The 19,403-nt window shown below is 41.4% G+C and overlaps 1 protein-coding gene across 7 annotated transcripts in view; it reads left to right on the top strand.

The window, feature by feature from the left end:
• The window catches only part of grip1 (glutamate receptor interacting protein 1), a 438,725-nt gene that overhangs the window by 336,911 nt on the left and 82,411 nt on the right, over window positions 1-19,403 (top strand). For all 7 annotated transcript variants that reach the window (XM_086009244.1, XM_086009247.1, XM_086009242.1 and 4 more), the window contains 3 exons: window positions 432-577; window positions 8,626-8,709; window positions 12,048-12,123. In XM_086009244.1, the coding sequence (XP_085865370.1) occupies window positions 432-577; window positions 8,626-8,709; window positions 12,048-12,123 (306 nt within the window). The remainder of the gene's footprint in view (window positions 1-431; window positions 578-8,625; window positions 8,710-12,047; window positions 12,124-19,403) is intronic.

Here is a 19,403-nt window from a genome sequence, read left to right on the forward strand (position 1 = left end):
AGCCCGAAATGTTTTAGGTGCAAGCTCCTTGTTTTATATACTTTTTTAAAATCGCAAATATTGTTGTCAGGACTTTGTTTCTTGACCAAGACAACTTAAAGAAACAATCAATTTGGTGATAATGGAGCAAAATAGTACTTTCAAAAATCGCAGCAGCATAGATTTATTAATGAAGGACTGTCTTGATACTTCAGGCGGAATCAGAGGTCACTCTTCCTGAGCATTTTAATTGAGTGATAATTTAACTTGGTAACTCTTAAGTTTAGGAGTTTATTATTATTTTCAGTGAAAATTTACTAGGAATTTTAGGAATTACTTTTTAATGATGAGGTTAAAGGCACAGTTAGATTTGGGCCAATTGTATACTACTTTGCCTTGTCTGAGGCATGATGCAGGCTGGCCTGGTGATGTGCTGTGCCATTCTCTTGCAGAAGTGATCAGTTAAATATTGGAGACTACATCAAATCAGTCAATGGAATCAACTTAACAAAATTCAGGCACGATGAGATCATCAGTCTCCTGAAGAATGTTGGTGAGCGAGTGGTCCTTGAGGTGGAATATGAACTCCCTCCTGTTTGTAAGTATCTTCTAAATTAAAATTAGTACAGTATCTTTCAAATGGAAAAACTTGAGTCCAGTATTGATAAAGTTGATATCGTATTTGAAATCTAAACATGCCTATTGAAAAGACAAAGACATTTCTTTTAATTCATATCTCATGCATTTAGCAGGGAGCTGAGGTACAACCAGTTCAATTACATTAAAAACCCTTTTCTAACATTAATATTTGAAATCTAAATATTTTAAACACTGAACTTTGCATTAATATTCTTTTGTATTTTGAGAATTCCGTTTAGTAACAGGTAAAATCAGGGTGCTTTTAAAATCAATTAACAATCACACAAAATAAAAATAGCACATCTGATTTGCTGCCAGTGTGTATATATTTATTTATTGATATAATTAGGGATGTGCTCTCAATCAAATTTGGAATTTGAAGCCATCCAAATTGGGCCAAATGTGATTATTTTTAAAGTTCAGTATTTTGGTAAGATTGGGATTAGCAAGTCCCTTTTGGTGTATAAAAGAAGGAACTGCAGTTAGGCATAGCACCCTATCATGTTCCTCAGAAACATTTCAAGCATTTCACATACAATTAATTAAATTGAAGTGTAGTCACTTTTGTCATCTAGGTAAACACAGCAGCCAATTTGTGCACAGTAAGACCATACAAGCAGCAATGAGATGAATTGTTGATCTTTTTAGTGGTATTTTTTGAAGGAGGAATGTTGGCCAGAACACTGGGAGAAATCCCTGCTCCTCTTCAATTTGTGCCATGGATCAATAACCACAGGAATGGGCAGACGGGGCTTCAGTTTAAGACTGCATCCAAAAGATTGCCCCAGAACTCCCTTAATGCTGCACTGGTTTATCAGCCTAATGCATGTGCTGAAGTCCTAGAGTGTGGCTTGAACTCGGAACCTTCTCACAGAGGGTACAGTGCTACTAACTGAATATGGGCAACAGCAGCCCATTGTATATTGTAATAAAATGGCTCCATATGGTAGCCTGATGACACAGTGCGCTTTGCAGGCTTTGATGCATGTTTTTTTCACCTCTGGTTGGTCACACATGTAGGGACAATTCCACAATCCTGAACTTGCAGGAGCCATGCTCACAGGGATTTCCAGTCAGATAATCGGGGCTGCGATGTTGTCGCCCTGTCTCCTGCCCGTATTTCCTGCGAGCATGGCTTCCCCACTGGCTCTGTGGAGCTGTCAAACACTAACATTCTGTGTAGTTTGATGAGTCCTTGTGTTTAGGACTCATCAAACTTTTCAACTTTGCCGAAATCACCTGGCTGTTGGTTCGGAGGATCCAACAGCCTGTCTGTGAAATCTACAATGAAGATGTCGGGACTCTGGATCCACTGCAGCTGAAAGCTGTAGGCAGAAACAAAGGTAAGTGAACATTTTATAACACTTAACACTCACCTTACATACTTACCACTCCACACTTGCACCCATCACTCACTTCTACATCTCACTTTCAGACCCCTCCGACCCCCGCAGACCTCCTTCACATCGCCTCCACCCCGGCGGGGTTCTCTGTGGTCGGGAAGCCTACACTTCAAAAGGTAAAATGGGACTCATCCTTTTTTCTGCCTGTTAACTACCTGTTAACAGGCAGTTAAAAGGATTTAATCCCTTTCCCGCCTCGAGGAGATGGGACCCAGGACAGGAAGGTTTCCCACCTCCTGGCAAAAGGGCACGGAGGTGGGATGGGGGCGGGTTTGCCAGCCGCCCCCACATTCTGCAACTTTACCGGCAGACCCGCCTCCTCGGGGCTGACAAAATCCAGCCCGCCGAGTCTGATTCACAAGTGGTTTAAAGTTCAAACTAATTGAAAATTATTTTCTACAAGCTTATAATGGTTTTTCTTATTTTAATGTAGAATGTTTTGCTTAACTAGAATTTATTGTTTAACTAGAATAAACTATCAGCTACCTTCTTGCAATGGGAGGAAAATAGGCATGGAAAATTGCTTTCAAAAAGGAGTAAATAACTCCTCAAGTACACTTGTATGTTAAAAGTTTCTCTCTGCAATACCCATGTGCTAGTCCTTAAAGAGTTGCTATGTAGTGTTTATATAAGTTCTCTGTACTGATGTAGTACAGTGTCCACAATGATTGGTCTAAAATATGCACTATGTATAAATTAAATAATGGTACAATACACAAAGGAGCTCCACAAAAGTTCTCTGAGTGCTTCCAAGAAAAATGTTTGGCCCAGGTGAGCACCATAATACCCTTTGGTGGATCAATATGAATACTGCTGTATTTTTAGAAAATCATTAGATGTTAATACCTACTTCAATTTGGAAAGATGAGAATGTGAAATCAAGCTGTTAGTCCATATGAATGTAATGTGCTCACTTAAGCTTCTTTTATTGTGATACCAGCTGGTTTTCTATTTGGAGATTTAGACTAAACACTTGCTTTTCTCTATTCTAATTGAAGAAATTTCTTGCTCTCATAAATAACAGCTTGCATTTATATAGTGCTGTTACTGTACAAAAATGTTCCAAGGCACTGCACAGAGACGTAGTCAGACAAAAATGGATGCTGAGACACAGCGATTTGAGGAGGGATGACCGAAAGTTTGGTCAAGGAGGCGGGTTTTAAGGAACTCCTTGGTGGTGGAGGGGTTTAGGGAAGGAATTCCAAGCTTTCGGTGGACCCAGATGACTGAAGACATGGCTGCCAATGGTGGGATGAAAGGGGCTGGGGTGTGTGCACTAAAAGCCTGCGTCAGAGAAATTGAGAGTTCGGGTAGGTTGTAGGGCTGGAGGAGGTTACAGAGATATGGAGGGCTATGAAGGGAATTCAACATGGGGTGCAAATTTTACATTTGAGACATTGGGGTACTGGTGCCAATAGAGGTCAAGGAGGACGGGTGATCAGAAATTGTTGCGGGATAGAATGCAGGCAACAGAGGCTTGCATGAGCTGAGAGTTAGGCTGGCCCGGAGAGCATTGGAATAGTCAAATCTGGAGATGACAAAGGCATGGATAAGTGTTTCAGTGGCTGAGATTGGTGGAAACAGGCTATTTGTATGGCGGTGGAAGTAGGCGATCTTTATGATGGAGAGGACATGAAGTCGGAAGCTCAGCTCAAGGTCAAATAGTACACCAAGGCTGCAAATAGTCTGGTTCAGCCTGAGGCTGTGGTTGGGGAAGAGGATGGAATCAATAGTGAAGGTTCGGAGTTTATGACAGGGGTTGAAGATGATGGCTTTAGTTTACCCAGTGCTTAACTGGAGGAAATTACTGTACGTCCTAGACCGGATATCAGATGAGCAGTTTGATAACACGGGCAGTGGAGTAATCGAAAGAGCTGATAGAGATCTCGAGCTGGCTGTTGTCATTATCCATGTGGAGCCTGACCCTATGAGAGTCAGAAAGCAGAGAGTAGTAGTGAACGGTTGTTTTTCGGAATGGAGGGAAGTATACAGTAGTGACCCCCAGAGGTCGGTATTAGGACCACTGCTCTTTTTGATATATATTCATGACCTGGACTTGTGTCCAGGGGGCATAATTTCAAAGTTGCAGATGACACAAAACTCAGAAAAGTAGTAAACAGTGAGGAGCATAGTAGCAGACTTCAGGAGCAGCTAGACAGACTAATGAAATGGACAGACACATGGCAAATGACATTTAATGCAGAGAAGAGTGAAGTGGTGCATTTTGGAACTATTTTAAAGGGGGTGCAGGAACATAGAGACCATGGGGTGTATGTACACAAGTCTTTGAAGGTGACAGGATAAATTGATAAAGCTGTTAAAAAAGCTTTATAAATAGGGGCATCGAGTACAAAGGCAAGGAAGTTATGCTAAATCTTTCTAAAGCACTGGTTTGACCTCAGCTAGAGTATTGTGTCCAATTCAGGGCACCACACTTTAGAAAGGACATCAAGGCCTTGGAGAGGATGCAGAGGAGATTTACTAGAATGGTACAAGGATGAGGGAGGGAAGAGATTAGAGAAATAACAACAGAAAATGCTGGAAAAACTCAGCGGGCCAGGCAACATCCGTGGAGAGAAATTAGAGTCGACGTTTCGGGTCGAAACCCTTCTTCAAAAGATTAGAGAAGTTGGATTGTTCTCCTTAGAGCAGACAAGGTTAAGAGGAGATTTAATCGAGGTGTTCAAATTTATGAGGGGTTTGGATAGATAGGGAGAAGCTGTTTCCACTGGCAGGATGGTTTGTAAGCAGAGGACACAGATTTAAAATAATTTGCAAAAACGCCAGAGGGGAGATGAGGAGAATTTATTTTACTCAGCAAGTTATGATGATCTGCAATGCATTATCTGAAAGGGTGGTGGAAGCAGACTCAATAGTAACTTTGAAAAGAGAATTGGATCTCTACTTAAAAAGGAAATACTTGCAGGGCTATGGGGGAAAATCAGGGGGGTGGGACTATAATTGGTAGCTCTTTCAGTGAGCCAACACAAGCACAATGACCTCCTTCTGTGCTGTGTGATTCTATGTCTTCGAATGTTGTCACCAAGGGGCAGCATTTCGATGAAGAGGAGGCGGAGTCTAAGGACAGATCCTTGGCGGTCTCTGCAGGTAGCAGTGTAGGAGCGGGAAGAGAAGCCATTTTTCAAGGTGCTCTAGCTAAGAGATAGCGCTGTTAGCGTTTTTCAGCCAGGGCCATTACAATTTCATATGGTTCCCCTAGTCCTGGAGATGAAAATTGGTTTTGATCTGCTCTTGATCACTATTCAGCAGCTCCTTGAAGTGCGATTGTGTTGTCATTGGGTGAGGATATGTTTGGACTCAACTCTGATGCCTCCACAGTTGAATTATTTGCTAAGTCCCATTGTCAGGCCGCATGCGGCTACTTCAGCAAGGTATCGGAGGGTGTTTGGTACTAGTGTAACCTATCAAGAGGTTAACATGTTCAGGAGGACGGGGGAGGAAAAAAAAGTGTGTAAATAAATCATCCAGATTGAAACCAATCGTGTATCTAGTGAAATATACATGGACACTTTCACATGGAGATGGGTAAGAGCCAGGTAAAGATTGATCCATATTGTGTTGTCCATGTATTCGTGAAGTATAAACATTGGGTATAAATAAACAATACTTGGCTGCAACCAAATTGATCTGAGTTGCACCAATATTTGAGAAGGTACTCAGATTATTTGGAATAGCCTTTAAGAAAATGTGCTTCACATGCAAAGTAAGGTCATTTTCTGTATTTGTATCTTAGTATCCTGATTATTTAATGTAGAATGTGGGCCTGAATTCCTTCATGGTCCAATGCAGTGTATGAGTTTGAGTTCCTTGGTGTTATAATGGAGAGTGGTTCTGAGTTGCTTGATGGTCCTGAATTGGCTGCAGTTACTTTTTATTTTTTTGTCTTTCCCGGTCGATAGCATTGCTAAGGGGTGGGTGAACAGGGTACAAGGTTACACTGTTGATTGGTTTAAGAAGGCTTGTTAGACCTCATGATCTTTTCTTGCCCTTGTTTTTATATGTTCTTTTTGTCTATTATAGGATATATGTCTAAGTTCCCTGAAGATCTGACTTATTGTAAGCTATGCACCCATTTCTTGATAGTTAATTGCCTACATGGACAAATGAGGTGTACCACTGATATCGGAGTTCCCTAATGGTCCAATATGATATAAGGCTACGTTCCCTGATATTCTAGTGAAGTATGTGTCCATGTTTGCTGATAGTCAAATAGGATACCCGCTCAAGCTAAGTATTTGTTTTGAATTCCCAATGATCTGATAGGGTATGGATTCATGTAGATTATAGGGTCTGAGTTCCCTGATTGATGGATTAATAAGTTATACATTCAAATTTGTTTTTTTTAAGAGTGTAAAAACCCTCTTCTGCTCACGCCCACACTTTTTTTTCTCTGGCCCATCTGAATTTTGAACAGCCAAATCCACCATAGCCCAAATTAATTTGAACACAGATTCCCAGTAAACATTGAATACAAGTCATAAAGAGAAGCTCAATGAAAAAAGCTCAACTCCTTGGCTAAACAAACTTAAATGTTCCTGTCCTCCACCCTATCACTGATCTCTTTTGTTCTCTCTCTCTCCCCGCCCCCCCGCACACACCTTTTCCCTGGCCCTGTACTTGCTTATAAACTGTTAAATTTCTATCTTCTTCCAGTTCTGGTGAAAGGTTAGTGACCTGAAACGTTAACTCTGTTTCTCTCTCCACGGATGCTGTCTGACCTGCTGAGTGTTCCCAGCAATTTCTATTTTTATTTCAGATTTCCAGCATCCGCAGTATTTTGCTTTGGTTAAATGCTCCGACTTGACATCCCCTGTTACCACAGTCAACCAGTACCTAAGATTTCTGGTTTTGCATCTCAAATCATGTCTTTGATGCAGTTTGTAGCATAACAACAATTTAGACTTCCATAGTACCTTTAATGTACTGAAATATTCCAAGGCACTAAACCCCATTAGTGCCTTGGAATATTTCAGTACATTAAGGCCAACACCTATTTGCCACACTAAACGTCTGTTTTATGCAAATGTACATTTAGTGCATGATTGACTTATTATTAGATGCTGCGATGGGGTTACACTATGTTTAATGCAAGTCCAAGGCTGATTAGAGGCTTTAAATTTGACGGGCTGAGCACCCTTGTGTGTGTACATAACAACAATGAAAACAATTCAAAAGTAATTCATTGGTTGTCCATAGTGCAGTATATTCCAAACAAAATCATTGCATCAGACATGGAGAATGTGGAGAAAGTCTAACAGGACTATGGTTGGGGATTTGGGTGCTCAGTTATTCGCTCCTACTCACAGCCTCTGGAGCAGATTAAATTAGTCAGTCTGTCGTTGCTGGCAGTAGTCGGTCTATACATTAATAAGTTGCACTCTATACTTGTGGCTGTAGCTGACTTTGTATTTGACTCTAATCACTTAGCTCAGGATGTCAGGGATGCAGGAAATATTCCAATCCAGTTTTAAATATCCCAAATTGCATGATAATGCCCATATATAAAACGATAAATGAGTAATCCATTTTTTAGATGAGATTTTACCATAATTGCATTGCATTTAGATTGAGGCATTTAACACTGTTCCTGGTATCTTTACAACTGAATATACTAAGTGTGGAGTGCACTGTAACCGATCTCTCCCCAGTCCCCTTATTTAAAAAGCAATTTCCTAGGTCAATAAAGTCTACTTACAAGATCTATTTCCATTAAGTTCCTGCTAAATTTTCGCTGTCATACAGATACGTTTAAAGACAATGCTGTTTACAACAACTATAGTTTGTTTCAGTCTTTTGGATACAATTAGTGATGGATGCATTGCAATGCTTTCACTTCCATTATTCCCCTCCCCCGTGAATTCTGGTTTCAATTTTATATTGGTGCTCCGGTCCGAGAATGTAGCGCTGAAGTGGAGACCTGCAACCTCTCTCCTTTCTTGCTTTTACTCCCCTTGTTGCCACTTTCTCATCAGTAAAGCTGCTCCTCTTGCGTTTTTCTGGGTTCGAGGCACACCAGTTAAATATTTAGCATTATCTGTAGCAGAAATGTTGTCAGGTCCCATTACCTCTGCTGTAAGGCTTAACTCCTGACTTTTTAATGTTTTTATGTTATGTTAACCAGCCCCAATGTGTCTTGTTCAAATATATAAAATGTTTACATCCATCCAAGGACTGCTTTGCAGCTAAAGTGTACTCCAAATATTTTGATAGCACAGAATTTCAGCATTGCAGCAGAAAACATTGTGATTGCTCCCACTTCACATTCGTGCATGTCTACAAAGGAAATTGCAAGGAGAACCATTTGTATTTTTTAATTACTTTATGTCCTCCGGATACCTGAAACCACTTCCCAACCAATGAATCACTTTTGAATTGCATTCATTGTTGTTAAGTATGCAGAAGTGGCAGGCAATTTGCTCACAGCAAGGACTCACATACATCCCTAAAAATCGAAGAAAATGAATGAATGGACCATAACTAAGTGTTCTCTTCCAAATGATCTGCTTTGGTTTTGGCCTGCACATTAGCATTGAATCCACTTCCCAGTGATTCTGACTGACAGATTCTTTATTCTCCTTTCTAGCTGTTCAAGGCTCGGGTATTATTCTCAAAACTGTGGAAGTGACTTTGCACAAAGAAGGCAATACCTTTGGATTTGTGATTCGAGGTAAGGATATCTATATACTTAATGGTGCATTGCAATTTGTATGATTTCAGCTTTCAGTTGATGTTTAATTCAGTGGCAGTTCACAATGTAAGCTAAATTTTCTTCCACATTTCTTTTAACTATTAAATGGATATGGCATTCTTGATGAAAAGTCCATAAATTAAGAAAGACTTGCATTTATGTAGCACCTTCCAGGATGTCCAAAAGCACTTTACAGCTAATTAAGTATTTTTGAATTATGGCTCATGGGTTTGGGGGTAATATATTAGCATGGATTGAGGATTGGTTAACGGACAGAAACCAGAGAGTAGGAATAAACGGGTCATTTTCGGGTTGGCAAGCTGTAACTAGTGGGGTACCGCAAGGATCAGTGCTTGGGCCTCAGCTATTCACAATCTATATCAATGACTTATCAATAAATGAGGGGACCGAGTATAATATATCCAAGTCTGCTGATGATCCACAGCTAGGTGGGAAAGTAAGTTGTGAGGAGGATGCAAAGGGATATAGACAGGTTAAGTGAGTAGGCAAGAACATGGCAGATGGAATATAATGTGGAGAAATGTGAAGTTACCCACTTTGGTAGGAAACATAGAAAAACAGAATAATTTTTAAATGGTGAGAGATTGGGAAATGTTGGTGTTCAGAGGGACCTGGGTGTCCTTGTACATGAATCACTGAAAGTTAACCTGCAGGTACAGCAAGCAATTAGGAAAGCAAATGGTATGTTGGCCTTTATTACAAAAGGATTGAGTATAAGAGTAAAGAAATCTTACTGCAATTATATAAGACCTTGGTGAGACCACACCTGGAGTACTGTGTGCAGTTTTGGTCTCCTTACCTAAGGAAGGATATACTTGCCATAGAGGGAGTGCAACGAAGGTTCATCAGACTGACTCCTGGGATGGGGGGATTGTCCTATGAGGAGAGATTGAGGAGACCAGGCCTTTATTACCTAGAATTTAGAAGAATGAGAGGGGATCTCATTCAATCATATAAAATTATTAAGGGGCTTGATGGGGTAGATGCTGGGAGGTAGTTTCCCCTGGCTGGAGTGTCTAGAACTAGGGGTCACAGTCTCAGAATAAGGGGTCAGCCATTTAGGATGAGATGAGAAATTTCTTCACTCAAAGGGTTGTGAATCTTTGGCATTCTCTATCCCAGAGGGCTGTGGGTGCTCAGTTGTTGAGTATATTCAAGGCAGAGATCGATAGATTTTTGGATATTAATGGAATCAAGGGATATGGGGATAGTTCAGGAAGGTGGAGCTAAGGTAGAAGATTATGAATAAATGGCAGAGTAGGCTTAAAGGGATGAATGGCCTACTCCTGCTTCTATTTCTTATGTTCTTCTATGACGTGTAGTCACTGTTGTAATGTAGGAAACACGGCAAACAATTTGCGCACAGCAAGCTCCCACAAACGGCAATGTGATAATGACATCCGAAAAACAGCATTCCCTCAGTACTGCACTGGAGTGTCAGCATCGAATGTTGTGCTCAAGTGTCTGGATTGGGACTTGAACTCACAGCCTTCTGACTCAGAGGCGCAGTGCTACCAACTGAGCCATGGCTGGCACTAATATAATAGTTCTAGAATTCTTGGACTTAAAAATAAATTGAATTAATTTCTCTCTCTTCTCCCCCGTGATCCTCACAGTAAAGGAAGTGTATTGTGTCTAACATGACATTGCCCTCTGATTTGTTACTGTGAAAATGGGGAGTAGGTTTCTACGATTTTACTTGGCTACTTTTTTGCTATCAGAAGTTGCGGTTACACCAGATTTCCGACAGTGTTTGGCGTGACTTCTGATGCTCTTCTAATGGTTAATCCCTACTCAGTGCAGAATGAAGCTGTTGCCATGACAACATGTTAAAGAACGTCAGTATTTTGAGTTGTGTCGCCAAGAAAACCAGATGGGACTGACGCAGTTAATTTGATTTTATAAAAATAACATAGTATGATGGGGTTGGGGCAAAAGTCAGCATATTTCTAGAAAATAACAGCATTCATGTTAGCTATAGCTGTAATTGGTACTAGCAGACCTAAAAAGTCATAATCTAGTTTTTCTCATCTCAAATGAGTCGTGCACAAGGTGGCATAACTTCTTGTCTATCCATGTTTAGTACAGTAGAATTGTTTGAAGTACAGGTGAAAAATGTTCTGTTACACACAAAGCAATTATTTCTGTAAGACATTAGCAATACCTACACAATCCAGCAGCAGTCATTGGATAGAGGTCAGAAATGAGAACCCTGGCTGTCTATTCCCCTCTCAAGCCTGGAACACTGAGGCCAATTATAGTGTCCTCGTTGTAGCTTTAAATGAGATCCATTATCACAATACAGAATAGGAAATGAATCTGGGACCTTGGTCAGTAGGGCTCAGCCTACACCGCACAGTACATTTCCTAATGAGCCATGCGGCGACCTCTCAGCTTGTTTTGTAACCAGAATTATATCTACAGTGAACAGCTAAAGGTGGTCTGCCATTTAGCAGTCTACTCCTACTGAAGTCTACAGCAAAGCGGTTGGGTGCCAGTGCTGTATTTGAATTATATTTGAAGAGATGCATGTGCTATTATCTCCAGCTGATAACAAGGGGAAGATTTCAGAGAAGTTTTATTTAGTGGAGAACAGAACCAAAGTTTTGTTGTCTGAGGAACTGGCTAAATATGTCTGGTCTGTTTAAACATACTAAAACCGGCTTCTCACTTCAGTACCTTAACAAACACATTCGTGGCCTGATTCTACTGAGCTACTGTAAAATTTGTGCCTGCTAATTAGTCTATGATATATGTAGTCCTTTGAGGCAGTAAATTGACACATTGGTTTCTACTGGTCCAAGTGTTGTTTAAATTATTTAGACGGTGAGAAAATCCTAACTAGATTGGAAATTTTTCCCTCTCAAGTTTCTCTTCTGAAGGAATTGACTGCTTTCTGAGGTACAGTTCCACAGCTGCCAATCGCTCAAGTGAGCATTCTTCATCTGTGAGCCTAGATAGTGAGTGCCAGCAGGTTGTTCAATCTTGGGAGGCTCTTGCAGGCTAGCCTGATTTTGGCCTTGCCCAACATGCACACGTGCACTTTCCAGCAGGAGTCATGAATCGCAATCAGGAGTGGGGACTGTAGCAATTTTCTTAAGTGTTGCAGCAAGTATTTGCTCCATTACCATCACCTTGCCTAAGATTAGCTAACTCCGTACAGACTGGGTATTGACCTTGGGACCCCCTAGGTCAGTATGGCTCAGCTCCACACTGAGCAGTACATTTAACAGTTGCACCAGTTGAAGAGCCGAAGAAAGGATATTGTTTAATATTTTGTGCATTTATTTTTCCAGGAGGAACTCACGAAGACAGAAATAGATCTCGCCCGATTGTAATAACTTATGTCCGAGCTGGGGGACCAGCTGACAGGTACAGTTATATAAGGGATCACAGTTACTACACCTTTAGATCAGGTACAGTCATTACATAACCCATAACTGCAAGCTTTGTGCACCACTATTGCAGCCTTTGATCAAGTCCCACGTTTCCCATCCCAACTGCTGTTTTGCTGCTGCCAATCATGGTCCCACGGGTACTGCCACTGCCAAATCCCACTCCTCTTCCTGATGCTGCTGTTCCTGTTTGCAATGCTGCTTCTTTTCCCAAAGTGACTGCCACTCTTTTGAGGAGTGCAGGATGCAACACAAAAAAAGCACATAAGGCTTGTCATTAGCCCATTAGTCAACCCATGACATTATTGACTGGATTCTTTGTCCATTAAAATGAAGATGCCATATTATTGGTCATTTACATGAGCTGATTAGCTAATTAAAATGCCTGCAACATTTTCATCACAAGCCTATTGAATCAAATGCTTGCAGACAGCAGTATACGATGAGAGAAGCTGAGTATACTGTTTTTGTTTCAAACACATGGACTGAAGAATCAGGAAAGAGAAAAAGTAAGTTGGAATTTTAGAAAGTATTTTTTATGTAATTCTTTTGACAGGAAGGGTTGTAAAGTAACTATTTTATCTGCAGTAGTTCCCTTGTACTACACACCACCTTTGCACAAGAGGATGGCTGGAAGCCTAACTTCATAGACCAGTATGTTACCTTTGAGGTCCGAGCAACAACCACTTCTGCATTTTCCGAGGGTCTCTTTTATTAATTTAATATGGGATGTGGGCGTCGCTGGCAAGGCCGGCATTTATTGCCCATCCCTAATTGCCCTTGAGAAGGTGGTGATGAGCTGCCTTCTTGAACTGCTGCAGTCCGTGTGGTGAAGGTACTCCCACAGTGCTGACTTTGTTGTAGCGGTTTGGTACAACTGAGTGACTTGCTGGGCCATTTCAGAGGGCAGTCAAGAGTCAACCACATTGCTGTGGGTCTGGAGTCACATATAGGCCAGACCAGGTAAGGACAGCAGATTTCCTTCCCTAAAGGACATTAGTGAACCAGATGAGTTTTTACGACAATCCAGTTATTAACTTAATTTAAATTCCCCAGCTGCCGTGGTGGGATTTGAATTCACGTCCCCGGGTGCTGAGTGGCAGGAAGTTAAGGAGCACTGTTTATCATTATTCTATCTCCAGTTCGTTCATTTGGTGAATGGTACAGGACTATTGGGACTTGCAGCATATAATCCATTACCAAGTTACAGAAAATTAGATTGTAGAAACAAATGTTGACAGTCTAGTTCAGAAAAGTAGTTAAAAGTGTATTACATCAAATGCTAACTAGAAGCTGTGTTCATGGTTTCATTTTGAATGTTTGTTGGTGTCTCCTATCTATCTACCTACATCTATATTAATACAGTATATTGTTTTTAAAAAAAATAAACAGATGGATTTGCTTTGTGGTGGGTCTGTGCAAATGCCCCTCAAACAAGTTACTCCTTCAGATTGTGGCTCTTGATCAATTTACTTACTAATTTTGGACCTGCATGACACTAATCTGCAATACACATTCAGTAGGTTGTTGATTCCTGTCTGGTACCAGTTTCCACTGTTGTTCTTATTATTTAATGTATGGGATTGTTTGAAGATGATTTTTTCGAAGGTAAAAAATTGAAAATGCCAATTAAGCGAGCTGTGTTGGTAGAAACCAATAGGTTGATGTGAACTCACAAATAAGCATAGATATCTATTTATGATACCGCATGGATCCTTGAATGTGATTAGAAAAGAATGATCTCACTGCAGGCTTTAGCTGATACCATAAACTGTAAGAGGGAAACTTGAGCACTTTAGAAATGTCTTTTGACTCTCCCCTGCACCCCCACCCACCCCCCCAAAAAAAGAGACTGCATTTTTGAACTTCCTTCCAGTATATGCACTTTTTAAAAATTAGGAATATATTGGGCCAGAAATTCGCGGCCAGAAGCGTGAGTACGGTCGGGGTACTCACGCATCTGGCCGTTGGAAATGCCGGCGTTCAGCAGGAACAGCGCATGCGGGGAACGCCGGCATTTCCAGACCCGAGGTCTATTCACAGCACGTGCGACTGCACAGGCAGCGCTTGCGCAGTGAACTTTGTGGATTTCAATGATGGATTCAGTGAGGGTAAGTCCTTAGAAGTTACACTTGAAAAAAGCAAGTGTAAAGTTGTTCATTGGCTGCGGAGGAAGATATATTTTATCGTGGAGCTTCTGAAATGCAATATTTTTGTTTGGGAAAGGGAGGGAAGTTATTTTAAGAAATTTTAAGTAAGTTTTAAAGTTAAAATTTTTTTTTTTTTAAAGGGTTTTCAGAACGGTAGGTAGAAGGAGCAATTGTGGCTGTGTGAATGGAATGTGAGAATGAGTTATGTATGTATGTCCACATATATTCCTTTACGTATATGTATGTATGTTTTATATTCCTTTACTAATGTGTATGAATGTATGTTTTTAATTATGATTTTCCAATAAGTTACTTTCTCTGAAAGTCATAATTAAATAATACATTCATACACATAAGTAAAGGAATATATACATAACACGCAAAGGAATATATACAGACATACATACTTTCAGAAGCTCCACGATAATAAATATCTTCCTCCGCAGCCTCTGGAGCAACTGTACCCATGCTTTTTTCATGTGTAAGTTGTAATGACTTGACCTCACTGAAAGCATTAATGAAAGCGGCGAATTATACTGCGCACGCGCTGCCTGTGCAGTCGCACGCGCTGCCTGTGCAGTCGCACGCGTTCTGCCTCTGAACCCCTTCGTTCAGAGGACAGGAAATGCCGGTTTTCCCCACATGCACTGTGCATGCTGAAAACCGGCATTTCATCCGGCCAGATGCGTAAGTACCCCGACCGTACTCGCGCATTTGGAAGGGAATTACTGGGCCAACATTTTACATGTCAATAAAATGAAAAATTTAACAATTGCACGACTTGCCCCCTCGCATCTGCGACTGAGGGTCCAAGGAGGTGCATTGCGCAAGAGGTCATCGTCGTACGTATCCTCACACTGTTCCCTTTGGGGAACTGTATGAAGTGGTGGAAGGATTTATGGCCGTGATTAACGCTCATTCCGTGACCGTAACCATCTTTGAACCAGCCATTAGGGTGGTTAGTCCTATGGCGGGAGGGTTTTACGGGCTCCCACAACCCATCTGAGGGGGGGGGGGGGCCCACCAACACCCACGGACGCAAGTATCCCGCTGGATGTCCACCCAGAATTTAAAGTTGGAGCTCCGACTCCACTTGCCGGGACTGTCTGGAGTGGGGTTCAAAACCCTACTCCTTCTGGCCCAGCGGCGGGGATGCTTACTGCTACGCAAAAGGCCCACTCCGCACAAAAGGTGACACCCATACGTTTCCTGCGCCTTTTCCCTCCCCGTGACTGGAGCCCTATGCTGCCATTTCACGTTGCTAATCGGATTGGGCCTTTGTCATAGCGGTAGGATCCCCGCCGCTGGGCCAGATCAGGGTAGGGTTTCGAACCCCGCTCCAGACAGTCCCGGCAAGTGGAGTCGGAGCTCCGGCTCTAAATTCTGGGTTGACATCCAGTGGGATATTTGCGTCCGTGGGTGGCCCCCCCTCCTTGTATAGCTTGTGGGAGCCCGTAAAACCCTCCCGCCATAGGACTAACCACCCTAATGGCTGGTTCAAAGATGGTTACGGTCACGGAATGAGCGTTAATCATGGCCATAAATCCTTCCACCACTTCATACAGTTCCCCAAAGGGAACAGTGTGAAGACACGTATGACGACGACATTGCTAAATAAATAAATGGAATTTAAAAAAATTCTTTTAGGGCTTTTAAAAGTCTTTAAATTGCTTTAATTCTCCTTAAAACTACTTCAGATTACTCAAAATAATGTAAACATTTTAAAAAGTTTATAAAAGTTACCAAAATCTTCAAAAAACTTCCAAAAACCTATTTAAACTGCTGCTTTGCATGTAAAAATGCTTAGCAGCTTGACAGAAACATTGGGGGCGTGTCCAGTGAAACTGAGACCTCAAGGGGCGTGTCTCACTTACACTGCACGCTCCTGGCTTCGCGCTGGCTGCACTCCTGGGCGGCGTGACGTCATACGCTGCCCGGGATTCTTCTTTTTCAAACACCAAGTCCAGGCGTCCCTGGAGCTGATCGGCAGTAGCGCGGGGTAAGTGCATATACGGGGCTTGCACGCGCGGCAAGCCCCGTTCACCAATTTCTGGCCCATTATGAAGATCTGGACTGGTTTTATTCCAATTTCTTCTGTCTACTGATGACCAAAGAACAATGATTTAACATTATCACATTTATTGAGTGATAGCCAAAAGCTAATTAATGAGAATTGATCTTGTAGACATATCCTAAAACAACCTAGTTTTTGTATCAGCATGCTACGGTCTTCTTGCCAATGACCCTAACCCAACCAAAGCAATTTAGCTGCATGGAAACCTCAAACTTTTTATGAATATCATTCTGAATTAAGAACATAAGAAAGAGGAGCAGGAGTAGGCCAATCGGTCCCTCGAGCCTGCTCCACCATTCAGTAAGATCATGGCTGATCCAATCTTGTCCTCAACACCACTTTCCCGCTCTCTCCTCATACCCCTTGACTCCCTTTGTAGTTCAAATATCTGTCAATCTCCACCTTGAATATATTCAGTGACTCCACCTCCACAGCTCTCTGGGGTAGAGAATTCCAAAGATTCACGACCCTCTGAGAGAAGAAATTGCTCCTCATCTCCGTCTTAAATGGGCAACCCCTTATTCTGAAATTGTGCCCCCTAGTTCTAAATACCCCCACTAGGGGAAACATCCTCTCAGCATCCACCCTGTCAATCCCCCTCAGAATCTTATATGTTTCAATAAGATCACCTCTGATTCTTCTAAACTCCAATGAGTATAGGCCCAACCTGCTCAACCTTGCGTTATACGTCAACCCCTTCATCCCAGGAATCAACCTAGTGAACCTTCTCTGCACTGCCTTCAATGCAAGTATATCCTTCCTTAAATATGGAGACCAAAACTGTACGCAGTACTCCAGGTGCGGTCTCACCAGCGCCCTGTAAAGTTGCATCAAAACTTCCCTACTTTTATACTCCATACCCCTTGCAATAAAAGCCAGCATTCCATTAGCCTTCCTAATTACTTGCTGCACCTGCATGCCTACTTACTGTGTTTCATGTACGAGGACCCCCAGATCCCTTTGTACCGCAGTATTTTGTAGTTTCACTCCATTTAAATAATAATTTGCTTTTTCATTCTTCCTTCCAAAGTGGATAACCTCACATTTTCCCACATTATACTCCATCTGCCAATTTCTTGCACGCTCACTTAACCTATCTATATCCCTTTGCAGACACTTTGTGTCCTCCTCACAACTTGCTAACCCACCTATCTTTGTATCATCAGCAAATTTGGCTACAGTACACTTTGTCCCTTCATCCAAGTCATTAATATAGATTGTAAATAGTTGAGGCCCCAGTACTGATCCCTGTGGCACCCCACTAGTTACTGGTTGCCAACCTGAAAATGACCCATTTATCCCGACACTCTGTTTTCTGTTAGTTAGCCAATCCCCTATCCATGCCAAAATATTACCCCCAACCCCGTGCTCTCTTACCTTGTGCAGTTACCTTTTATGTGGCATCTTATTGAATGCCTTCTGGAAATCCAAATACACTACATCTACTGGTTCCCCTTTATCCACCCTGTTTGTTACATCCTCAAAAAACTCTAGCAAATTTGTCAAACACGATTTCCCTTTCATAAAATCATGTTGACTTTGCTTGATTGTCTTATGATTTTCTAAATGTTCTGCTATTACCTTCTTAATAATGGATTCCAGCATTTTCCCAATGACAGATGTTAGGCTAACTGGCCTATAGTTTCCTGATTTCTGACTCCCTCCTTTCCTGAATAGTGGCGTTACATTTGCAGTTTTCCAATCCGTTGGGACCTCTCCAGAATCCAGGGAATTTTGGTAGATTACAACTAACGCATCCACTATCTCTGCAGCCACTTCTTTTAAAACCCTAGGATGCAGGCCAGCAGGTCCAGGGGACTTGTTGGCGTTTAGCCCCATTAGTTTGCCTAGTACTTTTTCTTTAGTGATAGAGATTGTTTTAAGTTCCTCCTTCCCTATAGCCCCTTGATTATCTATTATTATTGGGATGTTTTTAGTGTCTTCTACCATGAAGACCGATCCAAAATAATTGTTTAGAGTCTCTGCTATTTCTCTATTTCCCATTATTAATTCCCCAGTCTCATCCTCTAAGGGACCAACGTTTACTTTAGCTACTCTCTTCCTTTTTATATACCTGAAGAAGCTCTTACTGTCTGTTTTTATATTATTTGCTAGTTTACTCTCTTACTCTATCTTCTCCCTCTTTATAATTTTTTTAGTCATCCTTTGCTGGTTTCTAAAAATTTCCCAATCCTCTGGCCTACCACTAACCTTCGCAACATTATATGCCTTTTCTTTCCATTTGATACCATCCTTAACTTCCTTAGTTAGCCATGGATGGTTCATCCTTCTCGTAGAGCCTTTCTTTCTCACTGGAATACACCTATGCTGAGATTTATGAACTATCTCTTTAAATGTCTGCCACTGCTGATCTACCGTCTTACCCTTTAATTTATTTTCCCAGTCCACTTTAGCCAACGCTGTTCTCATACCCTTGCAATTGCCTTTATTTAAGTTTAGGACACGAGTTTCAGACCCAAGTTTCTCACCCTCAAACTGAATTTGAAATTCTACCATGCTATGATCACTCTTTCCTAGGGGATCCTTTACTATGAGATCATTAATTAATCCTGTCTCATTACATATTAGCAGATCTAAAATAGCTTGCTCCCTGGTTGGTTTCTCAACATATTGCTCTAAGAAACCATTGCGAATACACTCTATGAACTTGTCCTCAAGGCTACCCTTGCCAATTTGATTTGTCCAATCTATATGATGATTAAAATCGCCCACGATTATTGCAGTACCTTTCTTACAAGCCTCCATTATTTCTTGATTTATACTCTGTCCTACAATATAGCTACTGTTTGGTGGGAGTAGTATATAGGCCCCCTGTGACTTCTTACCCTTACTATTTCTTATCTCCACCCAAACTGATTCTACAGCTTGAGCTTCTGAGCCAATATCATTCCTCACCACTGCAGTGATCTCATCCTTTATTAACAAATTCAGAATAATAACCAAATATATTATACCGTTCAGACTGTGGCACTGTTATCAGTTGTAACTAAAAGTTTTGACTTTTGACATGAT

This window comes from Somniosus microcephalus, chromosome 16, assembly GCF_052327205.1.
Source record: "Somniosus microcephalus isolate GS21.2 chromosome 16, FLI_Smic_1.0, whole genome shotgun sequence".
NCBI lineage: Eukaryota > Metazoa > Chordata > Chondrichthyes > Squaliformes > Somniosidae > Somniosus > Somniosus microcephalus.